This window comes from Megascapheus bottae, chromosome 14 (genome assembly GCF_031878675.1).
Source record: "Megascapheus bottae isolate mThoBot1 chromosome 14, mThoBot2.hap1, whole genome shotgun sequence".
NCBI lineage: Eukaryota > Metazoa > Chordata > Mammalia > Rodentia > Geomyidae > Megascapheus > Megascapheus bottae.
In genome coordinates this window covers 8460398-8484939 of record NC_143522.1, presented here as the reverse complement: position 1 = coordinate 8484939, position 24542 = coordinate 8460398, and the positions used below count along the sequence as shown (strand labels likewise).

At 44.8% G+C, this 24542-nt stretch overlaps 1 protein-coding gene across 1 annotated transcript in view; it reads right to left on the bottom strand.

Annotated features, from left to right (window-relative positions):
• The window catches only part of Galnt16 (polypeptide N-acetylgalactosaminyltransferase 16), a 77321-nt gene that overhangs the window by 20427 nt on the left and 32352 nt on the right, over nucleotides 1-24542 (bottom strand). Inside the window, exons 2-3 of the mRNA XM_090344356.1 lie at nucleotides 3071-3228; nucleotides 275-373 (exon numbers count right to left, since the gene is read on the bottom strand). Of these exons, the coding sequence (XP_090200482.1) occupies nucleotides 275-373; nucleotides 3071-3228 (257 nt within the window). The remainder of the gene's footprint in view (nucleotides 1-274; nucleotides 374-3070; nucleotides 3229-24542) is intronic.

The following is a 24542-nucleotide window of genomic DNA, read 5'->3' as shown; positions in this document are numbered from 1 at the left end:
AACTCTGGGCTGGACACTGTCCCTGAGCTCTTCAGCTCAAGGCTACTGCCCTATCCCTTGAGCCACAGCCCCATTTCCCATTTTCTAGTGATTAACTGGAGATAAGAGTCTCATGGGGGTCTTTAGTGCCCAGTCTGGCTTTGAACCGTGATCCTCAGATCTCAGCCTCCTGAGTAACTAGGATTATAGGCTTAAGCCACTTCCAGCTTGGGACACCTTCTATTTACCCTGAGGTACCACCCCACTCCAAGGCCAGTACATAAGCTGGGCCTACCTCTTCACAGTGCGCAGGAGAGTAGAACGAGCCTCATTGTGGAAGGTGATGATGACACTGGTGGCCGGTAAGTCCAGAGAGTAGGACATGGATGGACAACTGAGAAAGAAGCAGGGAGGTCAGAGGCCGTCCACTGGGGGAGGGAGCACCCCCAGGAAGGCTATCTACGTTGTTATGGTTGGTCTGCTACTTCCTAGAACAGAGGCAGAGAAGCACGTACAAAGCCAGGATACAGCCCAACCCCCACACCCGTGTTCCACCCCACGTCAGCCACCCTGACTAGCATCCTAGGAGGAAAGAGGCAGGTTGGGGGTCCTAAGCCTGTGCCAGGGACCTGGAGATGATCTTCACCAAAGACCTGGAAGAGCCACGACCCCATAGCCACTGCCTGCTTTGAACTCTCCACTGCATCTAGGCCCTGAACCAGGCTCTAGAATTCCACCCAGAGTCAAAGACAAAACAAAACAAACAAAAAATCCAAAAACCTCTCAATGGGGAAGACCAGTGAGACAAAGTGGGAAGGCAGGACCCACTGTTTCTGACTTCTGATACCCTTGAGGCTTCTTTCTTCCTGTCTCCCAGCTCTGGTCATTTGCCAGGATCTGGGGAAATACTGTCTGTACCTTGTCTGCCACGGACTCCCTCCTCTCTCTGAGGCAGGAAAACCTGCTGGAGATGCCAGGCAGAGGCAGGCCCTGATGAAACTAGGCTCTTTGAGAAAATACCAGGGTATTTCTTGCCATCTTGCTTCTTTCCCAGCAGCCCTGGGTTCCCCCACCTAGTTTTAGACTTCTAGCTCCCCATCCTCAGGAAAGTGAATTAAAACACACTATTTCTGCCTGCCTACCTACCTCTGTTGTTCTGTTGTTTCTGTGAGTGCATTTATTTGGGCTCCTGGAAGGCGGCCGCCTCCGCTGGTTTTCATAAGTGATCTTTATTACAACTGCTCCCTGACTATTCCAGCAGTGGCTATTTTTTCATTATAGCATCCTTTCCACTGACAGCAGCTCACAGCCTGAATTCCCAGTCCTATTTCCTGCCCTGCAGAGCAGGTAGGGCAGGCAGGCAGGAGTCCCACTAGCCTAAGACCCCCAAGGGAGAAGGCCTGAGAGGCTTTAAAATAATTCTGGAGCAGGATAAAGGGCATTGGTGGAGGAGGGGCATTTTTCTTCTGCCATGCTTTCTAAATACCTCTGCCAAAAGCCTATTGGGTGGGTTGTGGGGTAGGGTAGAAGAGGCTTAATTAACAGGCTGAAAAGGGACTTGCCAGATTGGCAACACCAATTTCCAGGCTCTAGTAACCTGTCCTTTTCTTAGAGAAACTGTCCAGTAGTGGCTATCTCTCCCTGAGGAAAGCAAACCTCCCCAGTATCCAGCTGGAGTATGTATGTGAACTTTTCTCACACCCACTTGCCCTTGAGATACCTAAAGATGGGGATACCCAAACTCCAGGAGCCAGGAGTCTCTGAAAGACTCATGCTTTGAGTTTAGACTCATGATCCCCAATCCCCTGTGGTCCTAGTTAATTTGTCTTCTCTGGCTAGTTACCCTTTGTGCCCCTTGAGAAGGGAGAGGGGCTCCTTAGATGGAGGACAGGCCCAGGAGCCAGCCTATAGCCATGGAGTCTAGCAGAAACCACAAGTCATTCTTGCCTCCCCTCAAACCAGGACCAGCTGTGTGCCCAGCCCAGCTCTGTGTCCGTGGCTGGGTCTGAAGCAGCTTCTGTTCATACTCAAAGCCACAGATGGGTAGAGTGGTGGATGAGGCTCCACTAGAGAGGGCAAGGAGCCTTCCTGGAAGGAGAGGACTGAGCCAAGTCTTGAAGATGGCTGCAGGGGTGAGGGAGTGTTGAGACAGAAGCAACAGCATGTGTGAAAACAAAGAAGGGGAGAATGACAGGAACGTGAAGTGCTGGCTGCAGGGTAGAGGAGGCATAGGGACAGGGCTGCTTCTGCATGAGGAGACTGTCCCCACAGGTGATGGCAGGATGGGGGAGACCACGGGTGTCCACTCCTACTGCAGACAGGACACACAAGGACTTGCCCAGGGCTGGTCAGAGCTGGGACTGTGAGGAAGGGCTCCAGCATGCTGGTCTAAGAGCTTGCCCTCCCCTCAGCTGGGGGAGCTAAGAACAACACAGGAGGCATTTCTGGGAGGGGCTGAGGAGGTGAGTCAATGTGGCAGGGGGAAAGGAGGGAAAGAGGATGGGGATGAGGATGGAGTGGTCACCATGCTTTGCTTTTTGCACTGGGCAAGTGGAGGTCCCTCTTCTGCTGCCCAGTTCACTTAGCCCTTCAGATATTTATTTAGTTAGTTTGCTAGTCCTGGGGCTTGAATTCAGGGCCTGGACACTGTCCTTGAGCTTTCTCAAGGCTAGTGCTCACTCCACCATTTGAGCCACAGCACCAGTGAATGTGGTACCAAGGAATCTCTCCCACGACTTTATGCATGCGAAGGAAACACTCTACCACTAGGCCATACTCTCTGCCCCCTTCAGACTTCTCTATGGTCCCCTGGCAGATCATTCTTGCTGTGATGCCAGGCTGAGGAGCTGAGGGGCCTTGTTGGCCCCAGCTGGGGGCCAACAAACGTTGGCCTTGGCAGGCTCTGAGTAGGCCAAGAGAGGCAGGAAGGTGCCTGAGGGTAACTGAGGGTGATTCTGAATCTAACTCACTACACCGAGACTGAGAAAAAGCTTCCTTTCTGAAAATACACGTGAGTGAAAGAAAACAAGCTAAACACCTTTCATCTCTCCTTGGCTTTCCCTTCCTATCATAGGTTCAAGGGCAGTCATACCTGTAATGGCGGGTATCCCTGATGGGCCTGTCTGGGCTCAGCTTGTCGCTCTCCAGCTGGTTAAAGGCATGCTGCCTGTAAGGATCCTCTCCCGGCTTCAGCTGCTTGGCCGACAGGTATGCCTTCTCATCAAAGCCTTTTGAGGGTGTCCCTGTCACCTGAGACAAAGGTCAGCATCAGAAGGCGCCACAGGGGGGAGAGTTTGATCACTCCGTGACTGGAGACTAACACATTCCCTCATTTACATTTTACCTCTGCTAGTGTACAGATGAGGAAACTGAGTCTGAAGGGACTTTTTAAAGGGTCCACATTGGGCATTGGTGGCTCACATCTGTAATCCTAGCTACACAGGAGGCTGAGACCTGAGGATCATGGGTCCAAGATAACTCTGGGCAGGAGAGTCTAAGATTTTTATACCCAATTAACTACCAAAAAGCTAGAAGTAGAGCTGTGACTCAAGTGGTAGGGCACAAAAGATGAGAGCTAATAAATTGTGAGATCCAACCAATAATCTGTAAGCCCTAGATTGAACCAGGTAATTCCAGAACTCATAGTATAAGGAAATGACCACAGACAGCACTAGTCTCCGGACCCTGCCTTGACCAAGACAAAACATCTTGGGACTGGAAAGTACAGTAGACACCCGCAAGCACCCTGCATGTTCTTAGACCTGGCACTGGGCTAGGCACATAGGTAAAATCACTGATCTGAACAGGCTGCTACATAAGAACTGCCTTTCAGGACAAGCAAGCTCATACCTGAGCCCTCGGGACTCAATACAGAGTGCTATGACTTCTCTATGACTTTTGCCCATCCCCTCCCCCCCAGTACTGAGGTCTGAACTCAAGGCCTCACACTTGCAAGGTAGGAGCTCTACCACCGAGACAAACATCCCAGCAGTCCTCCAGGACTTTGATTCATCTGCTCCAGTGGCCTCATGTCAAGTCCCCTGGGGCTCACAGATGCTAATTTCTGGGAAGTGATGAATGACAGACCTGCTTCTTGGCCACACACCAACTGGTGCTCTCTGAGTCCACAGTGAGAAGCTGGAGAATGACACATGGGGTGGATGGATGTATCCTGACAACTTACTACTTGAGCTGAAGTGTGAGTCCATACTAACCCCAACCCTTCCAACCCATCAGTAGTTCTAGACCAGAGCTTCAGGCTTATAAAAGAAAAAAAGTAAGCAGGAAAAAGAGTGTGAATTGCCCATTCACAGATCCCAAGAATGAGAATTCTATCACATGCCTACTTTTAAAGGGACCTGTAGGAACAGGGGCTGCTGTGTGTGGGATGACACTGGGACCCCCATCAGAACCTCATTGGATGGAAACACTGGAGATTTCAGAGCTCTTATCACCACAGTTCTGTCCCATGTCATCTTTTCAGGTAACCTCCTGTCCTAGGGACCTGTCAGGAGCTCTCTGAGGGCAAGAATCAGGAAGAAAGGGCTCCTGAAGCCCTGGGCCTTCACCCAACGCCACACACAGGTGTTCATAGTGTGTGCTCAGCGGTGACATGGTGTGGCCTCTGTGCTATGATAGTCTGAGCTGGTGACATGCCAGGGGCTGAACAGATGCAGCAGGGCCCCATGAGCTCAAAATCCATTTTAGGAAAGGCAGGAGGGAAAGGCAGGAAGGAGAGGGACAGGAATATTCTGGCTTGAACCCAGGATTACTAGAAGAATCTGAACCGTCCAGCTCTTAGAATGAGAGTGGAAGTAGTTATTTGTGTCTTTCCCACAAGAATGGCACCCATACTGCCCCTCCTCTCTCCTAACCATGGATCTGGGGAATGGAAAGAAGCCTCCAGCTAATGGCTGAAGAGCCAAAATTAAAGAAAAACTAGAGGAATGCGTTTTTGAAGCTCCCCAAGGGAAAGTATAGCACTTTATCATGCTGTAAGACAACTGTGGGAAATAACCATGTTTACTTATTTAGGACTTTTGGCCACTCTGTGGGCTCAGAAAACCTCTAAGTCTCATCTTCTGCTTGCCCACAGCCAATTAAACACTGATTGTGAGCCACTCACCCACCAAGCACTGCAAGTTCCAAGGACCTGTGAGTTCTGAGGATCATTCAAGCACACATTCATTTGAAAACACTTGAACTCACCTACTCATTCACTCATTTGTCCATTCACTCACTCACTCACTCAATTTTCCCACTCATCCATCCATCTACAAATCTTGGCTGAGCACTACGGATAGTCTGGAAATAGGATAGTCAGCTGCTTGCCTGCACCTCATGTGGAGCTTCCTCGGGGCCACAGGCACTGTTGTGGAAGATAGTCCACTCAGGTTAGAAAAGTTCCTTCCAAGGCCTCAAAATTGTGTTGGCCTCAAAGATACTCTCAGGAAAAATCTTCAGCTCCCTCTATGGACCTATAGCTTCAAAGTAGCCCAATCTTCCCCTAAGACCGCAGCATCTGGGGTGAGACTTGTGCTCTGAGAGACAGCTTGTGAAGAAGGGAGGCTTGGAAACGAAGGCCCACCTCCTCCCACAGGTCTCAGCTCTCCTTTCACCTTGATCCAGCAGCCCCGAGCATTTGAAGCAGAAACATTATGTTACCCCGGCCCCCCAGGTCAACCAAGTGGAGGGGAGACTGAGGGAAGGTAGGACATGGAATATGGTAATGCCATGACCCCGGCGGGGCTTGTCTTGATCTAATCACCCCCAGAGCCCTTCAATCTCCAATGTCTACACCAGTTCACCTGCCCAGACCGTCAGTCACTTCTTTCAGGCTTCTGAATTCCTGTTTTGCCTTTACAGACTTTCCTTGGTTTTGAAACTTTCAGCCCTTTGCATGTCCCATGGATTCCTCGAGGCCAGCATCTCAAGGTGAGTCAGAGCTGTGAGTGTGGCTCAAGTGGCACAGCCCCTCTAGCAAGTACAAAGCCCTGAGTTCATGCCATAGTACCAATAAAAAAAAAAAAAAAGAGCCCTCATTAAGCCACTATGGAAATCAGTTTGGAAGTTCCTCAGAAAATACATCTACCTCATGATCCTGCCATACAATTCCCAGTAGTATATTCAAAGCACTGTAAATCAACATACAAGAAAAAATTAGCCAGCCATTAGCGGCTTGTGCCTGTAATCCTACTACTCTAGAGGATGAGAGCGGAGGATCACAGTTCAAAGTCAGCCAGGGCAGGAAGATCCATAGGACTCTTAGATTTCCAATTAACCATTAAAAAGCTGGAAGTGGGCTGGGAGTTTGGTCTAGTGGTAGAGTGCTTGCCTAGCATGCACTAAGACCCCAGTTCAATTCCTTGGTACCACATACTTAGAAAAAGTCAGAAGTGGTGCTGAGGCTTGAGTGGTAGAGCTTTAGCCTTGAGAAAAATCCAAGGACAGTGCTCAGGCCCTGAGCTTAAGCCCAGGACTGCAAAAAAAAAAAAAAAAAAAAAAAGGCTGGAAGTGTTAATCTTGAGCATAAAAGTTCAGGGACAGCACCCAGGCCCTCAGTTCAAGCCACAAAACTGGCACACACACACACACACACACACACACACAAACAAAAAAACCCTCCCTACACCCAACCCCCAACTACTGCAGCTTTGTTCTCAAGAACCAAATGGTGATGAATACTGATAAATGGACGAAGAAGATAAAGTACAGATATACCATGGAATGTTATTCAGCCTAAAGAAAAATGAAATGTCATTTGCAGGAAAATGGATGAAATTGAAGATCATCATGCTTGTGAACTCCATCACATGCTTTGGCTCGTGTGTGGGATCTAGATCTGAAAGACATCTATCTCTCTATATATTTATTAACATACACATACACACAGTATATGCTTGTAACTATGCCACTGTCTGTGGAGATAAGGGGGGATAAGAAAGAAAACAGTAAAGGGTGAAAATCCAAGTATATTGTGTGTGTGTGTGTGTGTGTGTGTGTGCGTGCATGCGTGCGTGCGTGCGCGCACGCCCGCGCACAATGATTCCACAAGGAATCCCACTGAACATTGTGAAACAAAAGTGATAACGGGCATGAGGAGAGACACTGGAATAGAGGCAGTTATTCTGATCTAACCACAATGTAGTTATATTATTATAAATACAATGGTCAATCCTCTTGGCATAATTAATTTTTTGAAGGAAAGTAAAACGGAAAGTAAAACAGATTCTGTCTGGTGAGAGGTAACAGAGGGAGAGAGGGAGGTGAAAGGAGAGGGTGGATATGATCCACTCATATGCATATGTGAAAACAGAACACTGAAATTTGTTGAAATTGTTCTAAGAAGGAGGAAGGAAGCATAAGGGATAGTGACAGGGGTGTGATCGATTGTGGTGCATTTGTATAGTTGTGTGGAAGTGTTCCAGTGAAATCAACCCTTGTACAAGTAATGTATGCTAATAAAAATTTTTAATAAAAAATCCGTCTATGCTATGAGACAGACCTTAAGGATAATTCAAGTTATTAAGGCCCCTGAAAATGACTATAATAAAGTCTAAAGTTGGGAATCATTCTCACAAGACATTTAATCATGAACACTTCAGTATAATGCTGATAACATTTTTTTAAGTTTTAGCAAAGATTTGTTTCAGCGTAACAGGAGAAATGGAAAAGAGGTAGAAAAGCACCCATGGTTGAAGTGTAGGAATGGGAGTTAAGCTCTTAATGCTAAAAAAAAAAACCCAAAAACGCAATTAACTGGGACATGATAAATTATACAGTACTCTAAGCATTCACACTCAGTGAGAGGAACAGAAGTGCAACAACACAAGGCTGTATCTAATCATATACAATAATATTTATCAACCTGAGCTCCAAGAAGTGGAAATGAGGGTTTTTTTTCCCCCTTCATTGTTGTTTTTGTTTCCTCTTCTAACTTGTTTATCTGTCTTTGGAAGAATAAAGGAGGGCACAGAAACTGAGGTTGAACGAATGCAGTAGTGGCACTCACTAGACACTATGTTCAAAAGAACTATGCAACTTGTAAGTGGGATCGGGAGAGAAAACTGGGGGAGAGCAAAGGAAGAAGTGACACTGTCCAAACAGACGTGCACTCTTGCACTCTCCCTCCACCCCTGCCTCTTTTTCTATTTTGCCATTCCCCAGGCTTGAACTCAGGACCTGGACACTGTCCCTGAGCCTCTTTGTGCTCAAGACTAGTGCTCTATCACTGGAGTCACAGCACCACTTCTGGCCTTCATTGAGTACTTTATTGGAGATAAGAGACTCTTAGACTTTCTGCTTGGGCTGGCTTCAAACTACTATCTTCAGATCTCAACTTCCTGAGTTGCTAGGATTACAGGTGTGAGCCACTGGTGCCTGGCAAGAAATGTACTCTTTATCTGACTTACGTTGCTCTAGCCCCTCTGTATACCACCTTTATAATAATAATGAAACAATGTTTAAAAACTTAATGAAACTTCAAAATGATAATAAACTGCATGTGACATTTTGGGAGGGAAAAGATAAACTCATCCTCAACCAGCTAGTTCTTTTTTGTTTATTTATTTGTTTATTCCCACTAGTCCTGTGGCTTGAACTCAGGGCCTAGATTCTGTCCCTGAGCCTCTCTGTGCTCAAGACTAATGCTCTACCAGTTGAGCCACAGTGCCACTTCTGGCTTTTTCTGTGTATATGGTACTGAGCAATTGAATCCAGGGCTTCATGCATGCTAGGCAAGCACTCTACCACTAAGCCACATTCAGTCCCAGCCCCAAACAGCTATTTCTGTGGCAAAGATGTGTAGTTGCAGCTGTCCTCCAAGCCAATAAACAAATGACCAGGCTATAAAGCCTCCCCTTACTCCACACTTGGCCAAACATACCACTGGAACTGCAGTGACAGGTAGACAGGTGACAGGCAGATGGTGTCTGTCTTATGGATTTCTTTCCCACTCACATGTTCTTAGCAAGGCTATCATTCATGGTCACTTGCCCTATCAACTATCCAAGCACTTCCACAGAGTGAGCACAGAACCTGGGCTAGGTCAGTTTGAACACTGCATCCCTAGCACAATGATTGGCTTGGGAATGTTCATTTGATTCAATGTGGGCCAATTAGAATCTTCCCTGCGACAATGAATTCTTTTTCATTGGCTCTGCTAAGCTTGGGAAATTTTGTCTGAAAAAAAAAAATGAAACAAAGAAGAAATAGTAACTCCACCAGTATCATATGCATTCTTTTTGTGTATGTATACCAGTCCTGGGGCTTAAACTCAGGGCTTGGGTACCGTCCCTGAGCCTTTTTGCTTGAAGCTAGTACTCTACCACTTTTGAGCCACAGCTCCACGTCTGTGTTTTAGGCGGTTAATTGGAAATACGAGTCTCATGAATTTTCTTGCCAAGACTGACATTGAACTGAGATCCTCAGATTTCAGCCTCCTGAGTAGCTATAATTACACACGCCTGAGCCACCAGTGCCTGACCCATACAGACTCTTAGTGTCCGCATCTTTCTATGTCTCTGTCTCCCTCTTCCTTTATTTTTTCTTCTCGTTGGGTTGGGTGTTAAGTAACTAAAAGTTCAGAGATATCAGTTCTTTCAATGGGCAGTCATTCTCCAAAAATTAAAAAAAATCAAAAACAAAACTCAGCAAATGAGCCATCAGTGGCAGCCATCCACTACAAGATACTAGGCTAGACTTGTCGCTGGCATTTGGCCCAGTAGCTAGAAATCTAAGGCCGGATGGGATATTCCCAGAGTTCCCCAACAAGCAGGCCTGTATTCAGGCTTCCATCTGGACTATGCTTAGGAAGCCCTCATGTTGCCATGGTGAGGAATGAGGGCTGGGGAACTGGTTGAGTGATGGCCTGATGAGCCTCCCACATCCTTCCAGCCCCCTGCCGAGAGTTCTTGGCTGAAGTTTAGACAGCTGCTTCTCTCCTCAGTCTTTGTCCTTTTTAGGGAATGCCAAACTCAGCACATCCATGTCCAATAAGGTCAATCACATATGAAATTGTTTAAGTTGACATAATGACTGTGCTCCATAAAAGGGAAGAATTACTTTCTCATTTTGAAGAGTTTTATTTTCAGTCCATCACTGATTGAATTTTGAGACCTGTCTAATTTGTTTCATCACTCCCCCCGCCCCCAGCTATATTTGCTTATTGCTTCTTGGACAGCTAAAATTAGAGAGCAAAAAGAATGGGGAAAAAACATACACAGTAAAGAGGAAGGTTTAAAATAAGAAACGAAAATATTTTCCATGTCATTTTCGTCAAGAACAATTCAACCTCATTCCCCAAGCCTTGTAAATTTTTTCTTAAAACATACACATACTGCTAACTTTTAGATTTAAACAACTCCAACTCCTTTTAAATAACTGCTGCCCAATTTCCTTTTATTGCCAGTAAAACAGGTACCTGCTGGGTTTGCCTTCCACTAAATCTCAATGACACTGCAAATAAAAAGGCTCTGGCCCTATTTTATGGATAGCTCTTGACTTTTTTTTTTCTCCCAAGTCTGCTATAAACCAAAAACACCTGGTGGACAAAATATGATTCTAAACCATGCTCCCCTCTCCTGGGAGCAGAGTGTCAGCCCATGCTTCATCTCAGGTTGAAACATTGCCATTCATTATGAGAACTGGAAAGCATGACTTAACATCTCTGAGCTCAAGGTCTGGGCTGTGGCTCCTGCATGAAAAGGCAGGTGGCTCAGCACCTCCTTGAGATCTGCCCTCATCCTTATTGGGCTTCGTACAGAAGACCGCTGAGTAAGGGTATTCTGGGTCCCTGAGGGGCCTGCCCCAGATACACGTCCATCTTCAGCTCCATATAGCCTCAACTACAAGGAGGAAAGAGAAGCTGGAAGAGATTGTTAATGGTTCAAGATTACAACGAGTCAGGAAGCTGGAAGTCTGTGTTGGTACACTAGGCTAATGTTGTTAACAACAGCACATTGGATATTTCAAATACGTAAATAAGAGGATTTTACATAGGCTCTTTATAAAGAAATAGTATAATTTAAAGTGACAGATGTTTCTTTAAAAAAGAAAAAAAAAGCGAATCATTATGATAGCATTAGTTAAGAGTAGTTCAGTGTTAACTTGGGCTTTGAAACCGGAGAGTCATGGCTGGAATGCCACTTCTTCTTGCCCTTGAACCTTGGCGAGTCACCACCTCTGAGCAACTTCTTCATCTAAGATGGGGATTGTTGTGAGTGTTAAAAGAAACAGCCACTCAGGAGCCAGTGGCTCATGCCTATAATCCTGTCTACTCAGGAGGCTGAGATCTGAGGATTGCAGTTCAAAGTCAACCCAGGCAGAACAGTTCATGAGACTCTTATCTCCAATAAAATGCACAGAAAAAGCTAGAGACAGAGACTCAGGGACAGCTCCCAGGCTCTGAGTTCAAGCCCCAGGACCGGAAGGAAAAGAAAAGAAAAGAAACAGTTGGATACCAGTGGGTCACACCTGTAATCCAAGCTACTCAAGAAGCTGAGACTAATGCTTCAAAGTCAGACAGAAAGAAAAGTCTGTGAGACTCTTATCTCCAATTAAATACCAGAAAACTAGAAGTGGCCCTGTGGCTCAAAGTGGTAGACTGCTAGCCTTGAGCTAAAAAAGAACTCAGGGTCAGCACCCAAACCTGGAGTTCAATCCCTATAACCAAAAAAAAAAAAAAAAAGATAAAGAAATTTGTAATCTTAATAATTCAAGAGGCTGGGATCCGAGGATTACTGCTCAAAGCCAGCCCAGCCAAAAGTGGGGCTTAAATAAGATAAAATTCCTTGCTACTCAAGAAAAACTCAAAGAACAATTCAAGAACAATTACTAGCATTCAGAATCTGAACAGTCTGAAGAAACGGAAGTTCTTCAACAATGGCGGATTCTAAACTAGTGCAGTCATAATAGAGTACTGTTTATTCTTTTTGCTTAGCAGAAGTTTCATTTTTGGGTTATATATATATATATAAAATATATGTATGCATACATACATACCTACATACCAGGGTCTCCTGAGACAGTCCCAGTTTACACCTGCACTTCTGGAACCCCTCTAAATATGCATTTGTTCTGGTTTAGGGGGTAAATTAAATGATCACCTTACATTTCCAGGCGTTAGCTAGATGATTAGGGTCACAAATATGCGAAGGCTAGGCATAGCCACAGCAGGAGGTGTTCTGCCTGCGCTCAGGCCACACCCACAGCCCCTTGATGGCTGCATTACTCTAAGAGAAAAAGCTGGAGATGTATTTTTCTCAGCAGAGGCCTGATGAAATAAGTGATGGCTTATCCTTACCCTAGAATATTAAATGAGCAGTGGAAGGGTGAGTTAGCTATATATAATGAGATTCACTCTGCTTAAACAGTTCATAAATCATGCATTTGTAAATGCATATGTGTATCTGGAAACTACATGGCAAACTGTTCCACAGTGGATATCTCTAAAGAGTGGCATGGGAATGCGCTGGGAATGCTGCAGCATTCTGTCTTTTCCTCTGTACAGGCAGGGTTCTCAAAATACATGCTTTATTAATAATTTTAATATGATTTTATTTATTTGTTAAAATATTGTACAGAGGGGCTACTATTTCATCAACTATGCAATGAGCATAATTCTTTTGGACAATGTCACCTCTTCTTTTATTTCCCCTACTTTTTTCTTTTTTTTGTCAGTCCTGGCTTGAACTCAGGGCCTGAGCACAGTCCTTAGGCTTTCTCAAAGCTAGCACTCTACCACTTGAGCCATAGCACCACTTCTGGCTTTTTTCTATGTATGTGGTACTAAGGAATCAAACCCGGGTCTTTGTGCATGCTAGGCAAGCACTCTACCACTAGGCCAAACTCCTGGCCCCATCCCCCAGTTTCTTCTTCTCATCCTCACCCACAAGTTGTACAAGTTCATTTTCCATATAGTATAGACTGAATACCATGACCGTATTGGTTTACTCTTCTTCTCTCCATTTCTGCACTCCCTTCCCCTTTGCACCTTCTATTTTGTGGAACTTGAACCGTGCCTGGGCTTCTTCGTGCTCAAGGCTAGTGCTCTACCCCTTGAACCACAGGGCCATTTCCCCCTTGCCCCTTCTGAAAAGACACACACACACACAAAAAAAAATCTAAAGAAGCCTAAGAAGAATAACATTTTAAAAATAAAACATATGCAAAGCTTCGTAGGTCACACAGTAACCCCAGCAGTGCACAACACAGCAAGACCTCTCTGTCCAAAACAGTCAACTTGCAAGGCTTGAGAAACAAACATACCTGTGGAGTGTCCAGCCTGGCTTATGGAGCCACCATCCCTCCCAGAGGCTGGAGGCCCAGGTGGAATCAAAGAGCAGAGGGACAAGACAGAAGGAAACAAGCCAAAATAAATCAGTTCCATTCTTAATTCAAGTAACAATGAACTTTGGTCCCATCCCTTCCTGAGATTAAAAAGATTGAGCGAATTAGTGTCACCTTCATCTGCATCCTGGGAGCCAGCCTCAGGGATGAATGAGCGGGTGAAAGCTTAGCCTCTCCTCAGCTGCTCCACCCAAGGGGACCAGACACAGCAGCTACTCCTGAGTGGTCTTCAGGGTTGGGAAGGAAGGAGGAGGACACGGGGCAGCATGTGGGGGCTGAGCCCCAGTGTGTATAGGTGGGGGGCAGGGGTGCTTTTGCAGGTAAATTCATTATTCATGAGCAACTGCTCCCCAAGCCAAAGCCCAACCTAATGGCAGAGTGGGAATAGGACCTGGCCTGTCTGAATACCATATTCACTCACCAAGTCAGGAAGTCAGCTTCCCATGCATAAATGGATATCAAAAATGGGATACATTCATATATAGAATACTATTCAGCCTTTAAAAAGGAAGAAACTGTCATTTGGATTGTCACTTGTGACCTAGAACTGGAGTACAGGGCACAGGGTGAAGGAGACGAGCATCAAAGCACCCAAAGCCTCCAGTGGAAGAAATAAGCGAACTTCTGGAGGCTGGAGGCTTTCTAGTGTGTAGATATTTATTTATTTACTTATAAAAGCATTTAAGGCGCATTTGGCCTAGCAGTGGAGTGCTTGCCTAGCATGTATGAAGACTCGGGTATCTCAGATGCCTCAGTACCACATACATAGAAAAGGCCAGAAGTGCTGCTACGAGTCAAGTGGTAGAACACTCACCTTGAGAAAACCTAAGGACAGAGCTCAGGGCCTGAGTTCAAGCCCCAGGACTAGAAAAAAAAAAATTAAGCTGGGCACCCCACTGGCTCACCCCTGTAATCCTGGCTACTCAGGAGGCTGGGATCTGAGGATCACAATTGGATGCCAGCCTGGGCAGTAAAAATTAGTGAGACTCATCTCCAATTAACAGAAAAACTGGAAGTGGTGCTGTGGCTCAAAGTGGTAGAACTCTAGCCTTGAACCAAAAGCTCAGGGGACATACCAGGGGCCCTGAGTTCAAGCCCCATAAAATAATAAATAAACAGCAATAAATAAATAGAGAAATAAAACCTTCTCTAAAGCATCTCATGCTGAGTGCTTACCTTAGTAACTTAGTCAAAGAGGACACGCAAGCCAGGGGAGCTGAAGAGGGCTGCCAGTCCAACCCTCCAGCTAGCCCACCAGCCAGCCATGCAGCAGGGTCACTGCATGGGTCACTGTGGAGAACAGCATTGAAAAGGATGGATGCCGAGGACTCACCACCTCCAATATGATATGATTTATGCCAACAGCAAGTTGGCCTCTCGCTGCATGCATATTTATTGCAGAAGCAGGGAGCAGACACTGGAAGAGCGAGGCCCGGGTCTGTGAGCTCAGGGCCTCATGCTTGCTATAGGCAGAACAGGTCTGTGGAAGAGCTGAGAGCACTACTGACCATGACCACTGGCAGGTGTTGAAGTGTGCTTGCAAGCAAAATGTGTACACAGTGCCCACAGTGGCCAGCACTTCCAATTTCTGATGAAGGATCACCAACATAGTGATACTCGAGGGCTCATAAGCTTTGGACAAAAGACACAAATGTAAATGATCTCTGGAATCGGGAAGCCCCAAGAAACAGGTTCCCTGCTAGCTCCCCTCACGACCCGTGGTGTGATGATATTTGGGCATCTTGGCTCTGGGTCTAGGAGAGGCAGGAATGTATGTCTTCTTGTGGTCAAGGAGTATTCTTTTTTTTTTTATTTTTTTGCCAGTCCTGGGCTTGAGCTCAGGGCCTGAGCTCTGTCCTTGGACTCTCTCAAGGTTAGAGCTCTACCACTTGAGCCTCAGCACCACTTCTAGCTTTTTCTATGTATGTGGTACCGAGGAATCGAACCCGGGTCTTTATGCATGCTAGGCAAGCACTTTAACTACTAAGCCAAACTCCAGGCCCCAAGGAGTATTCTATAGGGAATGACACTGTGTTAATGGTGGATAGTGCTTTTCTTCCTTAGCTAATATCCTTTAATTAATCACACTAAATCCTGTTTAAGCCATCAGAATGGCTATTAAACTGGTGCCCTTTTGGAAAACAATCTGGAAGTACATTTCCACTGCTATACCCTTTGGCACAAGACCTTTTCTATTTTATTCTGTCTCCAAATCACCCTTAGCCATGATAGGAATTCCCAAATCTCCATATACCCAGATTTGTAAAGAGAGAATGACATGCAGACATACACTTTCATCTGAGACTTCCCCTGCCTCCTTTATTTTGCCAGCCCTGGCTTGAACATAGAGCCTGAGCACTGTCCTTGGGCTTGCTGAAGGCTAGAGCTCTAGCCCTTGAGCCAAAGAATCAAACCCGGGTCATTGCGCATACTAGGCAAGCACCCTACCACTAGGCAAAACTCCCCCCTTCCCCGTGGTTTTTTTGTTTTTTGTTTTTATTTTTTTGGAGACAGAATTTTGCTAGGTAGTCCAGCCTGACCTTGAATCTAAGATCCTCCTGCCTCAGCCTCTCAACTTCTTGGAGTAGAGGTATGCTATCACATCTGGCTTAGACCCTTATTTGAACACAATTCAAATTACAGACAAAAGCTAGCAACAAAGGTAATCACTACAGTAATTATTTTTCAAAATGAAAGTCTGACAGAGTGGCAATGGCTCATGCTTGTTATCATAGCTATTCAGGAAGCTGAGATCTAAGGACTACTGTTCAGTCCATGAGAGTCTCAGCTCCAAGCAATTGCCAAAAAACTCAACGTGGAAATGTGGCTCAAATGATAGAGTCAGCCTTGACTGGAAAAAGCTAAGGGGCAGTGCCCAGGCCCTAAGTTCAAACGCCAGTGCTAGCACATGCACACACACACACACACACACACACACAAAATTGAGGGGGTATTTATTTTTAAAAATTGAAATCAGGATTTAATTTTAATTTTATACTTATTTATTTATTTATTTTGTGGGTCAGGGGGCTTGAACTCGGCCTGGGCGCTGTCCCTGAGCTATTCAGCTCAAGGCTACCACACTGCCCTTGAGCCAAGCCCCACTTTTATTTTCTAGAGGTTAATTGGAGATAAGAGTCTCAGGTCCTTTTGTGCCAGGGCTTTAAACCTTGATCCTCAGATCTCTGCCTCCTGAGTTGCTAAGATTACAGGCATGAGCCATCACGCCCAGCTTGAAATCAGGATTTTGAAGAGATATTAGTACTTACTGTTAGTAAAGTTTAGGACAAAAACCCCAACTAAAAAGTCTCAATAGACTAGGCTTAGTCACCTACTAGTATACCTATTAAAGAGAGGATTGGAGGCTAAGGGGAGAGAATGGATGTTTATTCAATATAGGGGTTTATTCAATAAGTGATAAAGGGGTTCAATGACTCCAAGCCTGTCTGGCAGAGCTCACTGGAGCCCTGAGGTTTGAAGCAGCTGAATTGTGCATAGCTGACATTACAGGTGATCTTGGTCAGAACAAACATCATCTCAGTACTGGTTTTGCAAGAAAAAAAAATTAAAGGAGTTGTCAGTGCTGTTCTTTTTCCTGAAGATGTCTATCAGACATATATAGCATATTTAGCACGATGGATGAAAAGGTAACCCCACTGTCTGTCACCTCTAAAACAACAATAAAATAAATTTATTAAAGATTTGAGGTCTCTTCAGTTCAAGCTGAAATACAAAAATAAAAATAAAAATAAAATAAAGGAATACCACGGGCAAAACATACGTGATGCCGGGCAACAGTGGCTCATGCCTGTAGTTCTTGGCTACTCAGGAGGCTGAGATCTCAAGACTGCGGTGCAAAGCCAGCCAGGCACAAAAAGTCTGTGAGACTCTTATCTCCAATTAATTGTTAGAAAACTGGAAGTGGTACTGTGGCTCAAGTGGCAGAGAGCTAGACTTGAACTGAAGAGCTCAGGAAAAGTGCCCAGGACCAGAATTCAAGCTGCACAGCCCAACAAAACAAAACCAAAAATATGAATTCTGAGGACATTGGGCTAAGTGAAATAAGTCAATCACAGGAATCCACCCCATTCCACTAACATGAAGTAATTAAAATGTCAAATTCATAGACATCCAAAAGTCCATTTCATGCTTCCAGAGCCTGAGTTTGGGCAGAACAAGGAGTTTAATCAATAGGCAAAAAACTTCAATCAAGCAAGAAGAATAAACTTTAGAAATCTACTGTACAATATTGTACCTTCAGTTGCCAACAAGGTATGGCATGCTCCAAAAGTTCTTGAGACGGTAGATCTCACGTTAAGCATTCTTACTACAACAAATTTTTAAATAAGATAACAGAAAATACCATATATGGAAGAAAAAGACTGGTATCTTCCCACTCACTGACATATGGCTTCCTAGAAATTCCTCGACTTTTCTGAACCTCCATCTCTTCATTTATAAAATTAAATTATAATAGGAAAAAAGCTATGTGGTACCCTGCAATTATTAAAAATAATGTAGAGGTACCCAGATATAATTCAGTGGTAGAGTAAGTACTTGTTAGTGTAACTGAGCCCTGGGTTCAACTCCAGCCCCATAAAAATATATAAATAATATGGAATGAAATTTTTAACATGAAAAGATATTTACCATGTACAATTACATGGGGTAGGGTGACAACTAGCCATAAATGAACATGATGCACTGCTATTCTATTCAAATATTTAGATTTTTCTTACATGCCAGAGCCAACATTTGAACTCAGAACCTCATGCTTTTGCTCAGCTTTTTGCTCACGGCTCATACTCTACCATTTAATCCACACCTCCAGCCCAGCATATTGCTAGTCAACTGGAAAAAGAATCTCTCGGTCTTTTCTACCTGGGCTGGCATCAAACTGTGATCCTCAGACCTCAGCCTCCTGAGTAGCAAGAATTAACTGAGTAGCAAGAATTAAAGTCATGAGCCACAGGCATCTGGCTGTTTTTCTTTTTCTTTTTTTTTCTTTTATCTAATGTTCTCATTTATCTTAAGTAATTGTTAGCCGTGTCAAACAAATAAAAAAAAACATAGCAGTAAAATATCAGTTCTGCAAGCTCTGTAGCAGCACAGAAAGCTGCTTGCACAATAACAGGAGGATAGGGCAGGACACAAATTACATATTCTCTGTGCTTGCAGTTATGTAAAAATTATGGGCCTTGACAAGAGAGGCCTAATGAAAAATAAAAACTGTGATTTGTTAGGGTGAAAGATTATAGGTGATTTTCTGTCCTTTTCAGTTGTTGTTCCATGTTTATGCAATTTTTTAAATGTGTGTGGGGGGGATGCTTTCAGATTTGTTCCTGTACAGCCTCTGCGGTCCTTGGCATGGGTCTATGTTATGAGTGAGGCTCTTTCTATGAAGCACATCCTTCTGAGAGGATCCTGAGTTCAAGGTTAGCCTGGGCTAAAAAGAGCCTCCGTTTTAAAATATCACACAGACAAAGAACTCCTTCCATAGGCCTCATTCATAGCTTGCCAGTGTTACTTAAAGGATGTGTTCTAGCGGCTGGCTAGCCCTGGAGAAGTCTCTTTCATCTCTACTCTATTTCCTTCTTTTTTTTTTTTTTGTAGCTTAAATTAGTTATACAGGGAGAGGGAAAATTTCATTGTTTAATCTCCACATGTTTATACATTTATGCATTCCAATCAATCTCACCCCCTCTATCATTCTCCCTGCCCCTTATTTCCCCTCCCTTCCCTTTCTTCTTTCCTTCTTTCCTCCCTTCCTTCCATCCTGTTATGTTCTGAAGTCCTGTTCTGTCCTAGTGGGTAAACTCAGGACCTAGGCACTGTCCCTGAGCTTTTGTGCTCAAGACTAGTGCTCTACTACTTGAGCTACAGCTTCACTTCCAGGCTTTTTTTTGGGGGGGGGGGGGAGTTAATTGGAGATAAGAGTCTCCTGGACTTCCATGCCCAGGCCAACTTTGAACTGAGATCCTTATATCGCTTCTGAGTAGCTAGGATTACAAGCATGAGCCACCAATGCCCAGCTCTATCTTATTTCTTATCAGCCCTATCACTGACCCTTGACCCCTACACACCTTGATACAGTCATGCTGGACCCTCCTTTGGGTTTACTAGCCCCTACAGGCTCAACTCTTCCAGCTGTGTTGGGCTCCATGGATCAAACTTGCCAACCTTAAAGCTCATGTCTCAGGACCTTACTGGGACAGAACAAGTTAATGTAAACACTAGTTTGACCAAGGCATGTGGAACCCTCCCCAAATGGGCATGAAAGCATGGAATCCCATCCAGAAACTTTAAACATTCACAATTTCTGGTCTGGCAATTTGGGCATAAGGGTGTTCTAAAACAATAAGACTATGAAAATGTGAATACAAAGGTATACTACACATTCTTTTATAATAAGAAAAACATTGGGAATGATCTAAATCTCCAACAATGAGAGATTGGTTAAATAAACTATGGACATCATAAGACTGCCAGCCCTCAGAATTTCAGTTAATCACAGAAAACATGTTTTTTTGCCAGTCGTGGGATTTGAACTCAGGGCCTGAGCACTGTCCTTGGACTTTTCTCAAGGTTAGAGCTCTACCACTTGAGCCACAGCACCACTTCCAGCTTTTTTTCTATGTATGTGGTACTGAGGAATCAAACCTGGGTCTTTGTATATGCTAGGCAAGCACTCTACCTCTAGGCCAAACTCCCAGTCCCCACAGAAAACATTTTTGTTTGTGTTGGGGATTGAACTCAGGGCCTCCTGCCCTCACTTTGATTTATCTGCTCACCACTTGAACCACAGCTCTACTTTCAGATTTACATTGGGTAAATGGAAATAAATGTATCATAGATACATCTGCTCAGATTAGCGTCAAACTCCAACTCTCAGATCTCAACCCTTGAGTAGCTAGGATTATAGGCAGAATGTGGTTTGAAGCCATCCCAAGCAAGAAAGTGCCATATAAGATGACTATCTTTAATAAAACTACACTGTGGGTCGGGGGGAGAGGGGGAGGCAACCAGCAGAGCAGCAGAGGAGCTGTGGCTTAAGTGGTGAAGTACTAGCTTTCAGCAAAAAAAAAAAAAAAAAAAAAAAAAGCTCAGGGACAATGCCCAGGCTCTTAATTCAAACCCAAGACTGGCAAAAGAAAAAAATGTCCATACTTAAAATGTCCATACATTACTAAATGGCTAAATGAAGACAGTGAATACAAGTATTACCTCACACAATTCCCTTTTGTGGTGGGGCACTTCAAATCTATTCTTTTGTGAATGTGTGGCAATATAGGAGTTTGAACTCAGGGACTTCATGCTTGCTAGCCAGTCTCTACCTGAGGTTCACTGTGAGAGGCTGAGTTCAGAATCTCAGGGAAACTCCAAGTCTTTGGTTCTCACTGGAACCCTGGCCCAGCTGAGAGCCCTTGAGACCAAACTGTTAAAATATTATTTGTGGCCAGGGATAAAGTAAGGGATGGAGACAGGAATGGATTAACTGGAAAGTCATACTACAACCTTATAGTAAGCATTTTCAAATGAAGTGGAATGGGAAGGGTGTGGAGAAAGAGAATATGAGGCAGGACAATGTCTCATTTCCTTGGAGCTGGGCCTTCAGATGGCTAAATGGGCATGGCGGGGCTGGGAGGGAGGAGACACGAGTCACACTGCTCTTCCAAGTTGGCTGAGGCTGGCTTTTAAGGATCACTCAGCCATAGCAAGAGCCAACCTCATTTATGGCCCAGGACTTTTGAGTTCCTTGCCAATCAACAAGCCAAAGTAGACTATATAGATCCTGGGAGAAGTGGACAGACTGGCAGAGGCTACTGAATATAAAATGTGTACTGCTATTTTGACGCTGTGAAAACTATGCTATGATAACATGGCTGATCCTCAAACCAATTTTTCAGAACCCCTCCTGTACATTGTGCCTGGTGGTACAAACCTGTAATGCCAGGCTGAGGCAAAAGGATTCAAGGCCAGCTGGGCTTAGACTTGGCCAAGTCTTTCAGTCTACAACGGAGTGAGGCTAGTGGAGGCTGGGTTCTGGTCTTGACTCCCCACCCCAGGAAAATGGTGTAACTTGACTCAACCTCAACCAAAATGGGGATAAACATATAACTTCCTCTCGGGAGAGACCAGGGCAACATCCTGAGATAATGCTGCAAATCAGAGTCTGGCTCTCTTCACCTCAGCCCCCTCAAAGTAAAGCCTCTGCTGCAACATTATCAAGGTCAATTTGTCTTCTGTCCACATCCTGTACCCCTTGCCATCAGGGACACATCTCAAGGTGCTGTCTGGGAAATTTGCTGTGTATAAATCAGTTCAGAAAATGCTTCTGAAAAGCAAACCACTAGCTGAGACCAAGTCGGGAGCCCCTGAGCTCTTGCCCCCTCCTGAGTTCAAAGATCAGGCTGGGAAGAAGTTCTAGAGTAGCAAAGTGGAAGGAACAATTGCTCAGGTGTGGTCCCTACACACCAAGAGTGATGAGAGAAGACCAAGTGTCAAAAGCAGTAGACAGAAAAGGATGTGGAGCACTGAGAATTAATGCTCAGATCTAGTCTAATGTAGAAGTTACTGATCACCTCCACCGGAGACATCTTGTCAGGGATAAAACCCTGCCTGGAGAAGATTCCAGAAAGAATGAGGAGAGAAATGATGTCATGAGTAGTCCAGCTTTCAAGGGCTTTGTAGCACTGAGAAACAGAATGAGCACATCTTTCCTTTCCCTGGGTCACCAAGGTGCCAGGAGCCAGTCCTGGCCGGGACGGATATCCTGTGCTCCTGTCTCAGCACCACAGACATCTTCCATGCTCTGTCCAGATACCACAGTTGTTCTCAGTGCCACAACCAGTGCAGCATCTTCTCTGGAAGCAGAAGGCAAGGCCTCCACCTGACACCCCAGAAAACTCAGGATATCTGATGGCACCAGAGGCCGCTTTCTACTCACAGAGATACCTCTCCTAGACAAAAGCCCTGGCCTCCAAAGCAGTGCATCTGCCACCCCTTCCTATTCTCCTTAGTCATCCCCCTTCTCCTGCCCACCACGGCAGCCAGAAGATGCCAGTAAAGCCTCCACAGGATCTTCTTCACACTAGGCCCAAGGAAATGGTTTATTATATTGTCTTCTGCCGTAAGGACCACTTACTCCCAACAGCTGTTGCCACAGCAACCAAGCATCCAGCCTGCTGTTCTAGCTAACAGCCACAAACCTCCTGCTGGTGATTTGGCTTAGGCAATGGCAGGGGGAGATACCCAGAAGTATCAGTGGCAGGAACATGGTGTGGGACAGCAGGGAAGGCCCCTCTGGAAGGTTTGAGACTGGAACAAGGTGTGGGGGGTGCAGGGGGAGTGTGGGAAGTGAGGAAGAGCGAGGCAGGGAGGTGTTCATAAAGCACCCCGCTTAATGCTTGTAGAATTGTTCTATCATTCTCTACCATCAGATGGGAGCAGAGAAAAGTATGAAAGACCTATGTCACAGAGTTGCCACATCTTGTGATGTAAGCCACCTGCCCAGAGACCCTCCCTCTGCTCCCTCCTCCCTCCTGTGTAAACTGAAAGAGGAAATGCCTTGGAGCAGGGAGAGGGACACGGACACACAGGCACTCACACTCACACACACACACACACACACACACACACACACACACACACAGCAAGTAAGAGAGAAAGAGTGAGACAAAGAGTGAGTTCAAATCTCAGTTCCTCCATTTCCTCTCTATTTAACAGGCAAGTTAATTAACTTCTATGGCCTCAGTATCTCTAGGTATAAAATGGCGCTCAGAGCCAGGTGCCTATGGCACATGAGCTCATGCCACTCAGGAGGATGAGATCTGTAAGTTTCAAAGCCACCCTGGGTAGAAAAGTCTTCAAGAATCCATCTCTCATTAACCAGCAAAATTCTGGACTAGAGTAATGGCTCAGGTGGTAAAGTACCACCAGCTATGAGCAAGAAAACTGAAACTAAGAACAATAATAAATAAATAAATATAACCACAGTTTAATATCTTCAAAATATTTCAAGGATTGAGACTGAGTACCAGACTCAGTGCTGGGTACACAGCAAGCAGTGAGCAGGAAGGATCATTTTTTTCTTTTCTTTTTGTCGGTCGTGGGGCTTAGACTCAGCTCAAGGTTACCGCCCTACTCCTTGAGCCACAGCACCACTTCTGGTTTTCTAGTGAGTAACTGGAGATAAGATTCTCACGGACTTTAGTGCCCGGGCTAGCTTTGAACTGCTATCCCCAGATCTCAGCCTCCCCAGTAGCTAGGATTACAGGTATGAGCCACCACACGCTGCTGTGAAGCAGGATCTTATTCTCATTATCATGTGGACTGGTAGGCTGGGAGTAGAGAGGAAAGGCTTAAGAGACCTGAGAATAAGAGCAACGCTTAGCATACTACAGACAGAAAGCTAGGTGACAGTGCTGATTATTTTCTTTATCCGTTCCTTTGTAGCTTTCCTTTTTTTTTTGTAGCTTTCTTTTTAACTGAACATGTAATTAGGAAAAAAAAACTTATTTTAAAGGTAAGAGATGAGCATTAAAAATGAGCTAAAGTCTAAAACCATTCGAGAGTGTACTTTAACTAGATGAACTGTATGATATATGACCTGAACCTCAGTAAAGCTTGTTTTATTCTTTTAAGTCTTAAAATGTGAATTAAAACTGGATACAGGTGGCTCATGCCTGTAATCCTAGCTACTCAAGAGGCTGAAATTTGACGCTCATGGTTCGAAGTCAGCCTAGGCAAGAAAGTTCATAACTACTAAAAAATCCAAAGCTACTAAAAAGCCAGAAATGGAGCTACTATAGTTCAAAATGGTTGAGCACAAGTCTTAAGCACAAAAGCTCAGGAACAGTGTCCAGGCTCTGACTATAAGCCTCAAGACTGGCATAGTGTGTGTGTGTGTGTGTGTGTGTGTGTGTGTGTGTGTGTGTGTGTGTGTGTGTGAATTATGTAGCACAACAGTGGCTCACATTTGTAATGGTAACTATACAGGAGGCTGAGGTCTTAGAATCAGTTTGAAACCAGCCCTAACAGAAAAGTTCATACACTTATCTCTACTCAAGAAAGAAAGAAAGAAAGAAAGAAAGAAAGAAAGAAAGAAAGAAAGAAAGAAAGGGAGAAAGAGAGAAAGAGAGAGAGAGAGAAAGAAAGAAAGAAAGAAAGAAAGAAAGAAAGAAAGAAAAGTCACTCATTGCATAGTACCCTTAAAA